At 42.8% G+C, this 14,884-nt stretch overlaps 1 protein-coding gene across 2 annotated transcripts in view; it reads right to left on the bottom strand.

The window, feature by feature from the left end:
* The window catches only part of LOC122540912 (membrane progestin receptor gamma-B-like), an 80,727-nt gene that overhangs the window by 30,851 nt on the left and 34,992 nt on the right, over positions 1 to 14,884 (bottom strand). For both annotated transcript variants that reach the window (XM_043677200.1, XM_043677201.1), the window contains exon 2: positions 5,320 to 5,548. In XM_043677200.1, the coding sequence (XP_043533135.1) occupies positions 5,320 to 5,370 (51 nt within the window). In that variant the 5' untranslated portion in view covers positions 5,371 to 5,548. The remainder of the gene's footprint in view (positions 1 to 5,319; positions 5,549 to 14,884) is intronic.

Genomic DNA, 14,884 nt, shown 5'->3' with positions numbered 1-14,884 from the left:
TCCTGCCCCACACACTATGATTGCTGGAGCGGTGTTTATTAATTCTTGGGATGTGGGCTTCACTGGCTGGGCCAACATTTCTTGCCCAGCATTAACTGCCCCTTGAGAAGGTGGTGGTTTGCTGCCACCTTGAACACCTACAGTCCACACGCTGTTAAGGAGAGAGTTGCACGGTTTTGACCCAGTGACAATGAAGAACGTTGTGTAGTTCCAAGTCAGAATGGTGTACGAGATTTGGAAGGGAACTTTCAGATAGTGGTGCCCCATGTGCTCTTGTCCTTCGAGATAGTAGAAGTCACAGGTTTGGAAGGTGCTTTTGAAGGAACATCAGTACATTATTGGGGTGGATGGTACACACTGGTGCCACTATGCAACAGTTGTGGAGGGAGGGAGTGTTAAAGTGGTAGGTATGGTGCCAATTAAGCCGGCATCTTTGTTCTGGATGGCATCAAGCTTCTTGAGTGTTAATTGGAACTGCACTTATCCAGAAAACTGAGGAGTATTTCATCTCACTCCTGACTTGAGCCTTCTAGGTGCTGGCTGTGCTTTGGGGAGTCAGGGCGTGATCTCCTTGATGTAGAATTCCCAGCATTGGACAATGCACTTACTACCTCAATCCCTGTAAATGAGCTCAGACAGGCAAAAAGAAACCTGAAAAACTTTGGAATATTCCTTTCCAATTTCCTGTCCCCTCTACAAGACATTATCAACACCTACCAGAGGTGTAAGCATTATCAATCTTAGCTTCTAAAATATTTGGGGAGGGAAGTTGCATCAGCCCCACAGCTCCTTCTCTGATGGGCCCCTACTCTCACATCACACCCCTCCCCCTAACCCCTACAACCCACTCTTTCATTTCTCACTGAGAGGTCATGACAAGTTTCAAAGCTTGAAATGGGGCCATGGTGAGATGGTTTGGGAAGCACTGGTATGTGGTTTCAGAGAGCACGATGGTTTAACATTTTATACACATTATGAAATTTTGACGTGGAGATAAATGCATTCAGTTGGCAGCCCCAATAGACAGAACATTTTACCAGGTGAGAGAGTCAAACACACTGAATTTTGTGCTTTGTCCCAACTGTCCGTGAACTACTGGGACCGCTCAGTTGAGACACTCACCTCCAAATGGTTTACTATAGGGAGACACTAAATAGGCTGGGGCTATTTTCCCTGCAGCATCAGAGACTGTGGGGTGACCTTGATAGAAGTTCGTAAAAAAGTCATGAGGGACATGGATAGGGTGAGCAGCCAAAGTCTTTTCCCCAAGGTAGGGGAGTCCAAAGCTGGAGGATATAAGTTTAAGGTGAGAGGAGAAAAATTTAAAAAGGGACCCAAGGGTGACTTTTCATGCAGTGTATGAATGGAATGAGCTGCCAGAGGAAGTGGTGGAGGCTGATACAATTATAACATTTAATAGACATCTGGGTGGGTATATAAATAGGATGGGTTTAGAGGGATATGGGCCAAATGCTGGCAAATGGGACTAGATTTATCTAGGATATCTGGTCGGCATGGACGAGTTGGACCGAAGGGTCTGTTTCTGTGCTGTACATCTCTACGACTCTAAATGTCTAGTTAACTGTCAATCACTGAGCTCAAGATCAGCTAAGGAGGGTTTTGCAAATATGTTTAAAAGTCAATGGCTTTCCGCCAATTTCTGTTCTGATTTCTCCAGATCTAAGGATGCTCTAACCCAATCCTATCGCTACACTGTGAACCACCTTGTGTTTGGAGGGAGGTCCAGGAATATCTCTGAAGCTAGTTTTCTCTGTAGTCACAGTATCTTAGATAGCAGTTCAGCTGTACCATTGCCAATTCCAAGTGGACTTATCCCTGGAAGCTCTCACTTCCCAACTCGAACCACGTCACCTGATCAGAAAAGCCCCATGACCTTGTTTTTGCAAATACAGTTATGGAAGTTCTAAAAGAAGAGTTTTGAATGCCCTTACAGTGTTTCTCCTAGGTTGATTGCAGCTGTGTGACCAGCAGATTAATTTTTAATTCAGGAGCATTTCTGGAGAGTGGGCAGACCTATACCACAGTAGCTATGGGACTAAGTGAGTAACCCAACGGATATAGGCTGAGTGCCTCCCGTTGATGGGTATGGAATTTGACTTAAATGAAGTTTTTATTGGCACCAGGATAAAACAAGCGTTAAAAACTGTCAGACCATTGCAAAAAAAACCGACTGATAGAAAAGGGAATGTGCTCTGTGTGCACAGCCCTGCCTGCCTGTGAAACTAGTCCACGCTGGCTGAATTATAATGCTCTCTGAAGTAGGTACGCTCATTCCGAGTCTCCAGAAATTAAAAATTAATCTTCAGCGCCCTGTTGGAGGAAAGATCATGAGGGCATTGAAAGTACAATGCATGTTTTCACCACTGCTGTTGTAAAAATACTGAAAATACAGAGGCTAGAGGGAGAGGTGGTAGGGCAGTTTGATTTTTTTCTTTATTTACTTGTGGGATGTGGGTGTCGCTGACCATGCCAGCATTTATTGCCCTAGTTGGTCCTTGAGAAGATAGTGGCTTTCTGGAACCCCAGGAGTACATGTGTTATAGGTAGACCCATAATGCCCTCAGGAAGGAAGTTTCAGGAATTTGATCCAGCGATAGTAAAGGAACGCAATATGTTTCCAAGTCAGGATGGTGAGGCGGCAGGTGGGAGGGTTGCCATGTACCTGCTGCCCTTGTCCTTCTAGGTGGAAGTGGTTGTGTGCTTGGAAGGTGCTGTCTAAGGATCTTTGGCGAATTTCTGTAGTGCATCTTGCACTGCTGCTACTCAGAATCAGAGATGGAGGGACTGGATGTTTATGGCTGCAGTGCCAATCAAGTAGCTGCCTTGCCCTGGATGGTATCGAGCTTCTTGAGCGTTGTTGGAGACGCACCCATCCAGGCAAGTGGGGAGTATTCCATCACACTCCTGACTTGTGCCTTGTAGACGGAAGGTCACGTAATAAAATCTCCGGGAAGTGTAGCAAATCTCTGAAGTGAAACAAAAGCCATTCTGCTGTACAAAGACCCAGCACCTTCTCTGGCCAAGTCATTTAGAATGGGGTGATAATGTGGGCTTGTTAGAATCCTGAAAAAAACTCTTCCATTAAAATAGACTTTCCTTCCCCTCTGATCAGGAGTTCCTGACTGTTCACCTTTTCACTGAGACAAGGACTGAAGCTCCCCCCACTAACCTCCCCAGCTAAATATCACCATTTTAATTTAATACACAATATGGAATAAAAACTGAACTTGTCATTTTTAGCGCCACTAAATAAGTATCACATTTGCAAGGATAAAATAACTGAACAGCATTTCAATCATTCGCCCATACAAAATTGAAAGTAATGAATAAAATATTTTCTAGGCAGTGAGACTGACGCTATTTTTAGGATTTGTAACCCTGGATACAACAAGGGAAAAAAAACAAAAATACTGGTGGAAATAAATTCAGTGAGAAAACATGGAATCATGCAACACAATGGAGGTCATTTGATGTGTCATTCTGTGCAACATTGGGGAAAGCAATACAACTTACAAAAGTAAAAATTAGGAGTTGGAGTAGATCATTCGGCCCTCCACTTGGAGCTATATTGTCTTTACTTCACTGTTGCTGGGTTGAAATCATGAAACACCCTCCTGAGCAGCATTGTGGGTATACCTGCACCATTTCACAGCACTTCAAGAAAGCAACATACTATCTCTTAGTCAACAGCAGTTAGGGACAGCTCCCTGTCTTTGGGCCACTCCATACATTCCTGGTACTCTTCGAGTAAAATCAGTTACGCTAGAATATTTTTGTTTGATTTATTAGTGACGATCTTAAGCTAATAGTGATTAGGTGTCCCTGCCCACCTCTCCTTCCCCTGTCTGGAGGTAATGGGGTCACTTGTATTAAGTCTAGGGACCGTGAGAGACAGAGATCAATGAGAGCCTGAGTCAGGAGGCGACTTTTTGTTTTATTCATTCAAGGAATGAGGGCGCCACTGGCTAGGCCAGTATTTATTGCCCATCTCTAATTTACCCAGAGAGTCAGGCGTATTATTGTGTGTCTGGAGTCACATATAGGCGGACCAGATAAGGATGGCAGTTTCCTTCCTTAAAGGACATTAGTGAACCAGGTGGACTTTCCCAACAATTATTGCATAGTCATCATCAGACTCTTAATTCCAGATTTGTATTGAATTCAAATTCCACCATCTGCCGTGGCAGGATTCAAGCTTGGGTCTCTGGAACATTACCTGGGTCACTGGATTAACAGTGCCTCCTCTAGGCCTCCTCCACCAGCACTCCCTCACCACCCGATACCTGGAGGAAGAACGCCTCATCTTCCGCCTCGGAATAATTCAACCCCAGGGCATCAATTTGGACTTCACCGGTTTCCTCATTTCCCCTCTCCCCAGCTTATCCCAGTTCCAACCTGCCAGCTCAGCACCATCCTCATGACTTGTCCTTCCTGCCAATCTTCCTTCCCACCTATCCGCTCCACCCTCCTCTCTGACCTATCACCTCCATCCCCACCTCCATCCACCTATTTTACTCTTCGCTACCTTCTCCCCAGCCCCACCCCCTCCCATTTATCTCTCCACCCCGGAGGCTCCCTGCCTCATTCCTGATGAAGGTTTTTTGCCCGTAACGTTGATTTTCCTGCTCCTCGGATGCTGCCTGACCTGCTGTGCTTTTCCAGCACCACTCTAATCTTGACCCTGTCACTGGATTAGCAGTCCAGTGATAATACTACTAAAGGCCATCCTGATGTGATGTTCTATAACATGGTACAAGATGCGATTGTTTTCTGTAAGGTGACCTTTGCTCAGGTGTAGATTTTTTTTGCCCTACTTTTAAGGTCTCAAAGGGATAATGTACACATCAGTTCTTCCAGCAGCACAATGGGAATAAACACCCGCACTTCAATCCACATTGAAAACTATTTTCTGTTGTGTTTTTCCAGAGGTCGACAAGTTCAGATCACAACCCGAAGAGAAAAAAAAACAAGACCAAGTGACGTGGGTCCACGGAGTGCTGCCGCTAATTCAGGTAGGGCCCCAAGAGGCAGGGCCTGATGGTCTCAGGGTAGGGAGCTTCAAGCTTTAACACAAGGATTTAATTCTCCAGAAGCTGCCTTGTTTATATCGATGTCACACACTTGCAATTAAGGTCCTAGAAAACAGGAGCCTGTTGATGGCGAAAAGGAAAATAATGCGAATTGTTGCAGTGGCAAGCAATCCCACAAAGCACTTTACGGCTTTATATCAAATTGAATTGAGAATCATCATGTGGTTGTGACACAAAAAACAGATGATAGGTTGTAAAATTCACCTACTTTTGGCACTTGATTGATGCTGAACAGACGAGGTAACTTTAAGCTCAGCATCCCTGAAGTTATTCTGCCCTCCTCACGTAATGTGTCAGCTTTGTCTCAGACTGGACAAATGTTCACTGGCAACACCAGCCCCTTTGCAATCTCCCACCCTACCGCGGTGGCCTGACCTCCAGGATCTTTCACATCAGTTTCCTCTTCCACGCTTGACTGTGGCTGCAGCACATCTGGTCTAAGGAAACAACAGAAAGCATGTACATGTATCATTGCTCTAGCAACGCTGATAATAAGCAAGTACTAAAAACATTTTAACTTTTGACTGGAAAGCCACTCCTATATCAACTCATTGCGGCTAGTTTTTTCTTTCACTCTCTTTCTCTTCCAGTATTCGTCTCAGTTTTTCCACAGTGCTTGCTTTGTAATGTCAGGATAGCTGGATCAGTGACTGGAGCAGAGAATGTAAATTAATCGTTCAACTCTTTCCCAGATAATAACTGGGGAGCCACACAAAGAGGATAGTTTACAGCCCACATGCAATTTATAACTGTCATGGATTAAGTTACCAGTGCATTTTCTAACAGTAGCTTAAATGGACACTGGTGATTCAGTTCTTGGCAATGAAGTTGGATTGAGGAATGCCTATAATCCTTCACTTTCAGTTCACACAATGGCCTAATGGGCAAGAGCATCACTAAATGTACAGACTCAACATTCCCAAACAGTACTCCTGGTCTGCACTGAGTCAGTTGGCTGATTTTCTTGGCACAAACTCAAAGCTGAGCCAGGGTGGGGATATAAATTGGGAAAATTAAGAGCCATTCAGCTCATCTAGCTCACTGCACTGTTCAGTCAAGCCCAGGACTGAAACGTCTCTCAGCTCCATTTAGGTTTTGCTTCCTATCCCTGATAAACATACCACACAAAGACCTAAAGATAGTGTCAGATTGCAGCACAGAAAGAAGCTATTCTGACAATTGAGTGCGTGCAAACTTTCAATTCAACAATCCAATCAGTCTCATTCCTCCGCCTGATTTCCACAGTCCTGCAAGTTTATTCCCCTCAAATTCCCTTCCACTATCCTTTTGAAATCATTAATTTAAACCAAATCTTAAAACACAACTAACCCCAAATTTCAAAATCTTTTTACAGGAAAAGGGTTCCAGGTTTCTATTAGCCTCTGCACAATAAGGTGTTTCATGATTTCACTCCTGGCCCTATTTCAAAGGCAAAAGGTAGAATTTAATTCTTGGAGATAGTGAGGCCTGCAGATGCTGGAAAGTCAGTTGATAAAATGCGGTGCTGGAAAAAACACAACAGGTCAAGCTAGGGCAGCACGGTGGCTCAGTGGTTAGCGCTGCTGCCTCACAGCGCCAGGGACCCAGGTTCGATTCCTGCCTCGGGCAACTGTCTGTGTGGACTTTGCACATTCTCCCAGTGTCTGCGTGGGTTTGCTCCGGGTGCTCCGGTTTCCTCCCACAATCCAAAAATGTGCAGAACAGGTGAATTGGCCGTGCTAAATTGCCCATTGTGTTAGGTGCATTAGTCAGGGGTAAATATAGGGGAATGTGTCTGGGTGGGTTACTCTTCGGAGGGTTGGTGTGAATTTGTTGGGCCGAAGGGCCTGTTTCCATACAGTAGGGAATCTAATCTATGCTTTTTCCAGCACCACATTTTATCAACCCAGAACTTAATTCCCCTGGTTCCCCTACCTCATCCACCATTTAGGGAGTTGGTGGGAACCCCACATCACTTCCATCCAGGAGGCCTAATGCTCTCATGCTGTGACTGAAATAATCATTTTTGGGCCTTTTATGTGATTAAAAAGCATCGAAAATAGGAGCAGACCATTCAGCCCTTTGAGCCTTTTTCAACATTCAAAATGATCTCAGCTGACCATCCAACTTTGTCCCCTGTTCCCACTGCCTCCCCATAGCCTTTAATGTCTTTAACCCTAAAACCCATATCCAACTTCCTCTTGAAAACATTCTATCTCAGTCTCCTATGGCAGAGGCCTTTTTGGGGGGTGCAACCATCTTTCTTTCTGCAGTTTTTTTATTCAGTCACGGGATGAGGGAATCGCTGGCCAGGTCAGCATTTATTGTCTATCCCAGAGGACTGTTGAGAGTAAACCACATTGCTGTGGGTCTGGAGTAACGTGTAGGCCAGACCTGGCAAGGACGGCAGTTTCCTTCCCCAAAGGACATTTGTGAACCAGATGGGTTTTTCCAACAACCGACAATTAATTCATGGTCATCATTAGGCTCTTAATCAGAGATTTTCATTGAATTCAAATTCCACCATTCAAAGTGGGTCCTTTAGAACATTCCCCTGTGGTTTCTGGATTAATAATCCGATGATAATATCATGAGGCCAATTCTCCCCCAACTACTGAGGATTTTTGTTCCTGATTCCCACTGCCTTTATTTATATTTTGATGTCGCATTTGGTCAAATGCATCAAGAACAGTCAGTCAGTCTCAGTTCACCACTCACTCCCTCTAGGAATTCCTTCAGACCAAAGTACTATTAGAACAACATTGTCAATGAACATTTCTTGCAATTCTCAACATTTTAATCCATAAGCACTTCTATTTTTGACTACAACTTCTTCATATTTCTCTTCACACTAAAACTAAACACATTCAGAAGAGCTCTGGAACCAACAAATTGTTAATAAAGAACTCATTTCCAGACTTTTATGTTCTTTTGGCTCGGTTTGGATTAACTGAGGTGAGCTTTCTAGATCCCAGTTTAACTTCCCTCTGCGGATGAGGATTTATCCTATACTTTACTGATCTCTCTCCATTTGCCAAGCAGTCTCCTGTCTCCCATTTAAAGATGATAGCTGCTATGGAACACAGTAATTCCTGTGTAGACGAGATTGTCACCTAGCCAAGTCACAGAATTGTTAGATTAGATTCCCTACAGTGTGGAAACAGGCCCTTCGGCCCAACCAGTCCACACCGACCCTCTGAAGAGTAACCCACCCAGACCCATTTCCCTAATGCACCTAACACTATGGGCAATTGAGCATGGCCAATTCACCTGACCTGCACACCTGTGGAGGAAACCGGAGCACCCGGAGGAAACCCACGCAGACACGGGGAGAATGTACAAACTCCACACAGACAGTTGCCGGAGGCTGGAATCGAACCTGGGACCCTGGTGCTGTGAGGCAGCAGTGCTAACCACTGAGCCACCGTGCTGCCCCTAATTAATATGGTTGTGAGAAATGGATTTTCTCCTGTTGTTAAGAATGAATTAAAAATAATGGTCATAGGTTTCTTGTTCTGTCTTAGCAGTATCCCAGGTAAGAGAGGGCTAATTACATAAACTTCTCTTGTCTTTCCCGGAGTACAGAAAACAGTGGGGTGTCCTAATCAACAACAACAACAACCTCCATTTATATAGCATCTTGAACATTGTAAAACCTCTGAAAGGACTTCACAAGAACATTAACAAAGAAAATTTGGCACACAACTGTGTAAGGTGGTATTAGGGTAGATGACTAAAAGCTTAAACAAAAGAGTTAAGTTTTAAGAAACATCTTAATGTCATCCTTTATCTTAATAAACACATCTCCATGAAAGTAATCCTAAATGTTGTCCCCAGATGGATGAAGTGGTGGAGTGAAGAAAATCTGTGCTTCATTGAGTTGTTTTTGTAAAAGGTCAGATATAATTAATGAACTATTTTATAGAGTCACAGGATCATAGAGGTATACAGCACAGAAACAAACCCTTCAGTCCAACCCGTCCATGCCAACCACATATTCTAACCTAATCTAGTCCCACCTGTCAGCACCTGGCCCATATCCCTCCAAACCCTTCCTATTCACATACCCGTCCAGATGCCTTTTAAATATTGCAATTGTACTAGCCTCCACCACTTCCTCTGGCAGCTCATTCTATTCACGTCCCACCCTGTGTGTGAAAAAGTTGCCCCATAGGTCTCTTTTATACCTATCCCCTCTCACCCTAAACCTTTGCCCTCTAGTTCTGGATTCCCCCACCCCAGGAAAGAGACTTTGCCTATTTAGCCTATCCATGCCCCTCATGATTTTATAAGCCTCTATAAGGTCACCCCTCATCCTCCAACGCTCCAGGGAAAACAGACACAGCCTATTCAACCTCTCCCTTTGGTTAAATCCTTCAACCCTGGCAACATCCTTGTAAATCTTTTCTGAACCCTTTCAAATTTCACAACATCTTTCTGATAGAAAGGAGACCAGAATTCCCTCCAAACCCTCCCTATTCATATACCCATCCAGATGCCTTTTAAATGTTGTGATTGTACCAGCCTCCACCACTTCCTCAGCCAGCTCATTCCATACACATACCACCCTCTGCATGAAAAAATTGCCCTGAGGTCTCTTCTTTATCTTTCCCCTCTCACTCTAAACCTATACCCTCTAGTTCTGGATACGCCCATCCCAGTGACAAGACTTTGTCTATTTATCCTATTCATGCCCCTCATGATTTAAAAACCTCTATAAGGTCACCCCTCAGCCTCTGACACTCTAGGAAAAACAGCCCCAGCCTGTTCAACATCTCCCTATAGCTCAAATCCTCCAACCCTGGCAACATCCTTATAAACCTTTTCTGAACCCTTTCAAATTTCACAGCATCCTTCAATAGGAAAGAGAACAGAATGGCATACAATGTTATAAACGTGGCCTAACTAATCTCCTGTACAGCTGCAACATGACCTCCCAACTCCTGTACTCAATACTCTGACCAATAAAGGAAAGCATACCAAACATCTTCTTCACTATCCTATCTACCTGTGACTCCACTTTCAAGGAACTATGAACCTGCACTCCTAGGTCTCTTTGTTCAGTAACACTCCCTCGGACCTTACCATTAAGTGGATAAGTCCTGCTAAGATTTGTTTTCCCAAAATGCAGCACCTCGCATTTATCTGAATTAAATTCCATCTGCCACTTCTCAGTCCACTGGTCCATCTGATCAAGATCCCATTGTAATCTGAGGTAACCTTCTTCTCTGTCCACTACACCTCCAATTTTGGTGTCATCTGCAAACATACTAACCACACCTCTTATGCTCACATCCAAATCATTTATATAAATGATGAAATTCTGGTATGATGGTCCAAAATAACGGGAATAATCTTAAAATTAGAGTCAGGAGTGAAATCAGCAAAGCTGTCTTCATACGTTCGTCTCAAAATTATGGAATGTGACTCAGATATTTTCAGTCCATTTGTTCAGATATGATATGACACACTTCCAGGTCAAGTGGGACTTGAACTGGCCTCATGGCTTAGAGATAAATACACACTAGAAACATTGGCTGAGTTCAGTGACTGACTAGATAGCCTTTTTGGAAGGTGTAGATGATGTCATGGTAATGTCACTGGCCTAGTAATTCAGAACACCAGGTTAATGTTCAGAAGACATGAGTTTGATCCCAACTTGGCAAATAGTGAAATTTACTTTCAATATCATAGAAACCCTACAGCACAGAAGAAGGCCACTTAATCCTTCTGAAGACCACCCCCCACCGCCTAGCCCTGTAATCCTGCATTTCCCATGGCTAATCCACCTAAACTACACATCTTAGGACCGTGGAAGGAAACTGGAATATCCAGGGAAAACCCATGCAGACACAGGAAGAAAGTGCAAATGCCACACAGTTACCTGAGGGTGGAATCGAACCTGTGTTCCTGGCGCCGTGAGGCAGCAGTGCTAACCACTGAGCCACTGTACCACCCCACATAAGATACTTTGTAAACAGCTAGTCTAATAGTGACCATGTAATTACTGTCAATTATCATTAAAAAATCATCTTGTCCTTTAGGGAAGGAAATCTGCCATCCTTACCTGGTCTGGCCTATACGTGATTCCAGGTCCACAGCAATGAGTTGACCCTTAATTGCCTGCCTGGCAATTAGGGATGGGCAATAAATGCTTGCCTAACCAGTGATATCCACACCCCACAAAAGGAATAAAAAAGCTTCATTTAATTAATTGAGTATGAGTTATATATTTTGTGGGATACAGCTTGAATTTGTACATTTGGATAAAACAGGTGATAAATGCACTGTCAGCCTATTTTACATAACCCCTGTGATTTAATTCCATCAAGGTCACCTGCAGAAGTAGAAATCCACTTGTCAACTCACAATACATTTTTCTACACTGTTCCACACAGTCAAGATGCACTGTTGTTTTTGAGTAGACTATGTTGCTGAGTGATTCCTGCAATTAGGAGTAAGGCCATCAATTATGAATTGCCCATTTTTATACTTGATTTATGGAGAATTCTGAGGCAAGTGTAACATCTCTGGGCAAGTTCATTATCAAGATCCTCCACCTTCCTTGACTCTTTGGTGTTCTCATCGCTTAAAACACAACACTTTCCACTTGGCTGTCATTGACAACCCTATTTACCTAAAGTGAACTTGTGAATATAGGAATGAGGCTTAAAATCAGTGCTGTAATCGTCATTTTTACAAAAGCAACTGGGTCTTAATATAGCATCTGTAATACAGTAATAAAACTTCTAAGATGTATTTGGAAGCAAAATTTGACAGAAGGAAACATTAGCGCAAACGATCAAAAACTTAATCAAGAAATAGGTTTTACAGAGTGTCTTGATGGGGAAAGAAGGGTTTGAATACCAAAGATTAAGCTTCAGTTTTGCAGAACACTGATGCAATCACATGTGGAGTACTGTGCATCATACAGATTACTTAAACAAGGGAGAATATAGATGTGTTGTTTACCAGACTAAGTCTTTGACACTCTCGTCACGAAAAGATGGTGGAAGAGAGTCCTTGAATATTTTGAAAGTAGCGGTTGATAGATTCTTATTTAGCAAGGACATTAAAATGTTATTGGTGGGGGGTGGGGGGGTGGTGGTGAGAATGTATATTTGAGGCCACAGTCAAACCAACTATGATCTTATTGAATGGCAGAGCAGGCTGGAGAGCTGGATGGTCTACTCCTGCTCCTTGTTTGTAAGAGAGCTGGGAAGGCTCAGAGATGGAAGTTCAGAGTTCAGGGTCTAGGAAACTGAAGACACATCTGCTATACTTGCAGCAATTAAAATCAGAGATACTCAAGAGACATAAATTGGAGAATTTCTGATCTGCTTTAATGAGTCTTGTCACCAAGTTTTTCTGATCTATACAATCGGAGAACATTGAGAAGAATTTTCCCAATATGGCCACTGTCCTGGCGATGCTAATCCTATAAACTACTGCATCCAGAGGATGTGCAATTGTAGCTAACTGCGAAATTGAATTGATCTTTTGCAGCATACTGTTCTTACAATCAGATTTTGTCATTCATCATTTATCTAGAGAACCTGATAATAATAATAATATGTTACAGGTTTAAGCCAAGTTCTGTAACTGGGTCACATACTTTGGAATTTCCTCAGACTGAATTTCTGTAATGACATTATTGCTCTCATTGTTAAATGTTGGTCCCAAATTATTGCTGCAAAGAGCTTACTGGATGTAGGTGAGTTTCAGGTATTTAATGACTGTGACCTGAATTGAATGAATGATCAAAGGAAAACAGATTTGACACTTTAAGTGGCCAGTGCTGCAGAGATTGCTCTATCAGAGATTTTATCCATGCTGTACTTTATTTCTAAGGAAGATTAATTGTCCCCTCATGGCGTAATTACATGTGTTCAGTTCCCCGCCAGACTTCCCTTGGACGCTGCACTGCAATTGTAGCTTTAGTGAATAGTCACATGCCAACAAACATTACATTCCATCCACAAGCAGTTAGTGAAGTGCATTCTTTATGTATTTGTTCAACCCTTTCCCAATTAACACTTCATTATTTTTGAATCTAGTCAACAGTGTCAGCGGGCTATTCAACCATGGGAAGGTCTTGTCCCCACCCCTAACTTTCAGACCTCACTTCTCAGCAGAGATGATTGAATATAATGACATCAAAAGGTTCCTGGGAGATTTGTGTCCTACTTATTCAAGACTACTCAAGACCAATTGTCGCATCTTCATCACTCACACATTTCTTCAGTTTTGGGAAAGATTAATAAAAAATATTATTACTAAAATTATTATTTCAAGTATCATCTGGATGGTAATGTTTAGTCTCATCAGAGATACTTATTACAACAAGGGTTCTGGAGTACTGATTGCCATTTTGTTTTTTTTAAACAGTGCCAATCAGTAAACTGCATATCTGCATCACAGCATGTTAACTCAATATCATTACAAAGGCACAGCTTTTCATTTACGCTTGTCCCTGTCCCATTGATGATCGGACCCACAAAGCTGAGAAAAAATTGTTTTATTTGGAGCTTCCAGCTCATTGAGGTGGCTCCAGAACAATATACATCCAACAATCTGCTCTTAAAACTCTGATCACATTTTGACAACTGTGACAAATTCCAACATTGCAACTGAGAGAATCCACAGCAGTCTAAAATAATAAACAGCAATGTAACTAAAATAGCCCAGAACATGTGCACACAAAAAAAATCAACTTGTCTTCTCTCCCAATGATAACGGAGTCTTTCATTGTGCCAAATCTCTGTACTAATTTTCATTCAAATCTGATCATTATTTTTGAGATATATTATTTACAGATAAACAGATGTAAACATTACTTCCTCTCTCCTTTAGTAACAGAGGTAATCAACATCACTGTCATTGGTTATCTGGTGACTACGTCATTGCATCAATTGGCTGAAGGGTTAATCCAAATTACAACAGTGGCTATTTGGAAAATAGTTCATTGACATTAAAGTGCTTTGGGATGTGAAGAGCATTAAATAGTTGCAAAAACAACCTGTTTTCCCATGACACTGTCCAACTGGTAAGAGTCTCAAGATGGTCCATCGAAATTTGACATCAAGCCACATGATGAAATGTTAATGAAGGGGATTGGGTCGGCCAAAGACGCAACTTTTAAGGAGCATCTGTAATAGAGATAGGGAAGTGGAATTCTACAATGGGCCTAAACATCTGAAATCCAAGTGCTTTCTTTCTGAGTTATTTTTACACTGGTACATAACTGACTAGAATCACAGGGGAAAGGGATCTGTGCTGTACCCTCTGTTAGACTGGCTTGTGGATATGAGAGCAATGGAAACTGTGATCAGGGGGCACATTCTCCTGAAACCTTAAATAAACAAGCAGCTTATATAAACACACTCAACCAAAAAAAATCATTGGCAAGCTGTCAGTATTAAGCATTTGTATCCTGGATCTCATTACATTTTTAAAGATGTGGGTGATATTGGCAAATTAATGCACACCAACCACCCCCATCCATCATGGTCCTTGCAAAAGGGGGTGGTGCCCTGACTTTGAGTACCTTTGCAGTCTGTACAGTGAGGACGCACCCCTCCTCTGCCTCCCCACTGCATGATGCACAATGGTGAATGACCTGGGACGTTGGTCCAAGTCAGGATCATGCATGTCTGTCAGAGGGGAAAGCGTGATTATGTTCCCATGGGTCAGGTTTTATTTTGATTTCACTCACATGATGTTGGTGTCATTGGCTAAGCCAGCATTTATTGCCCATCCCAGAGGGCAGCTAAGAGTCAACCACATTGCTGTGG

The sequence above is a fragment of the Chiloscyllium plagiosum genome, chromosome 36 (assembly GCF_004010195.1).
Source record: "Chiloscyllium plagiosum isolate BGI_BamShark_2017 chromosome 36, ASM401019v2, whole genome shotgun sequence".
NCBI classification, from domain to species: Eukaryota; Metazoa; Chordata; class Chondrichthyes; order Orectolobiformes; family Hemiscylliidae; genus Chiloscyllium; species Chiloscyllium plagiosum.
The sequence above is the reverse complement of the archived record's forward strand: the minus strand, read 5'-3'. Positions and strand labels throughout refer to the sequence as shown.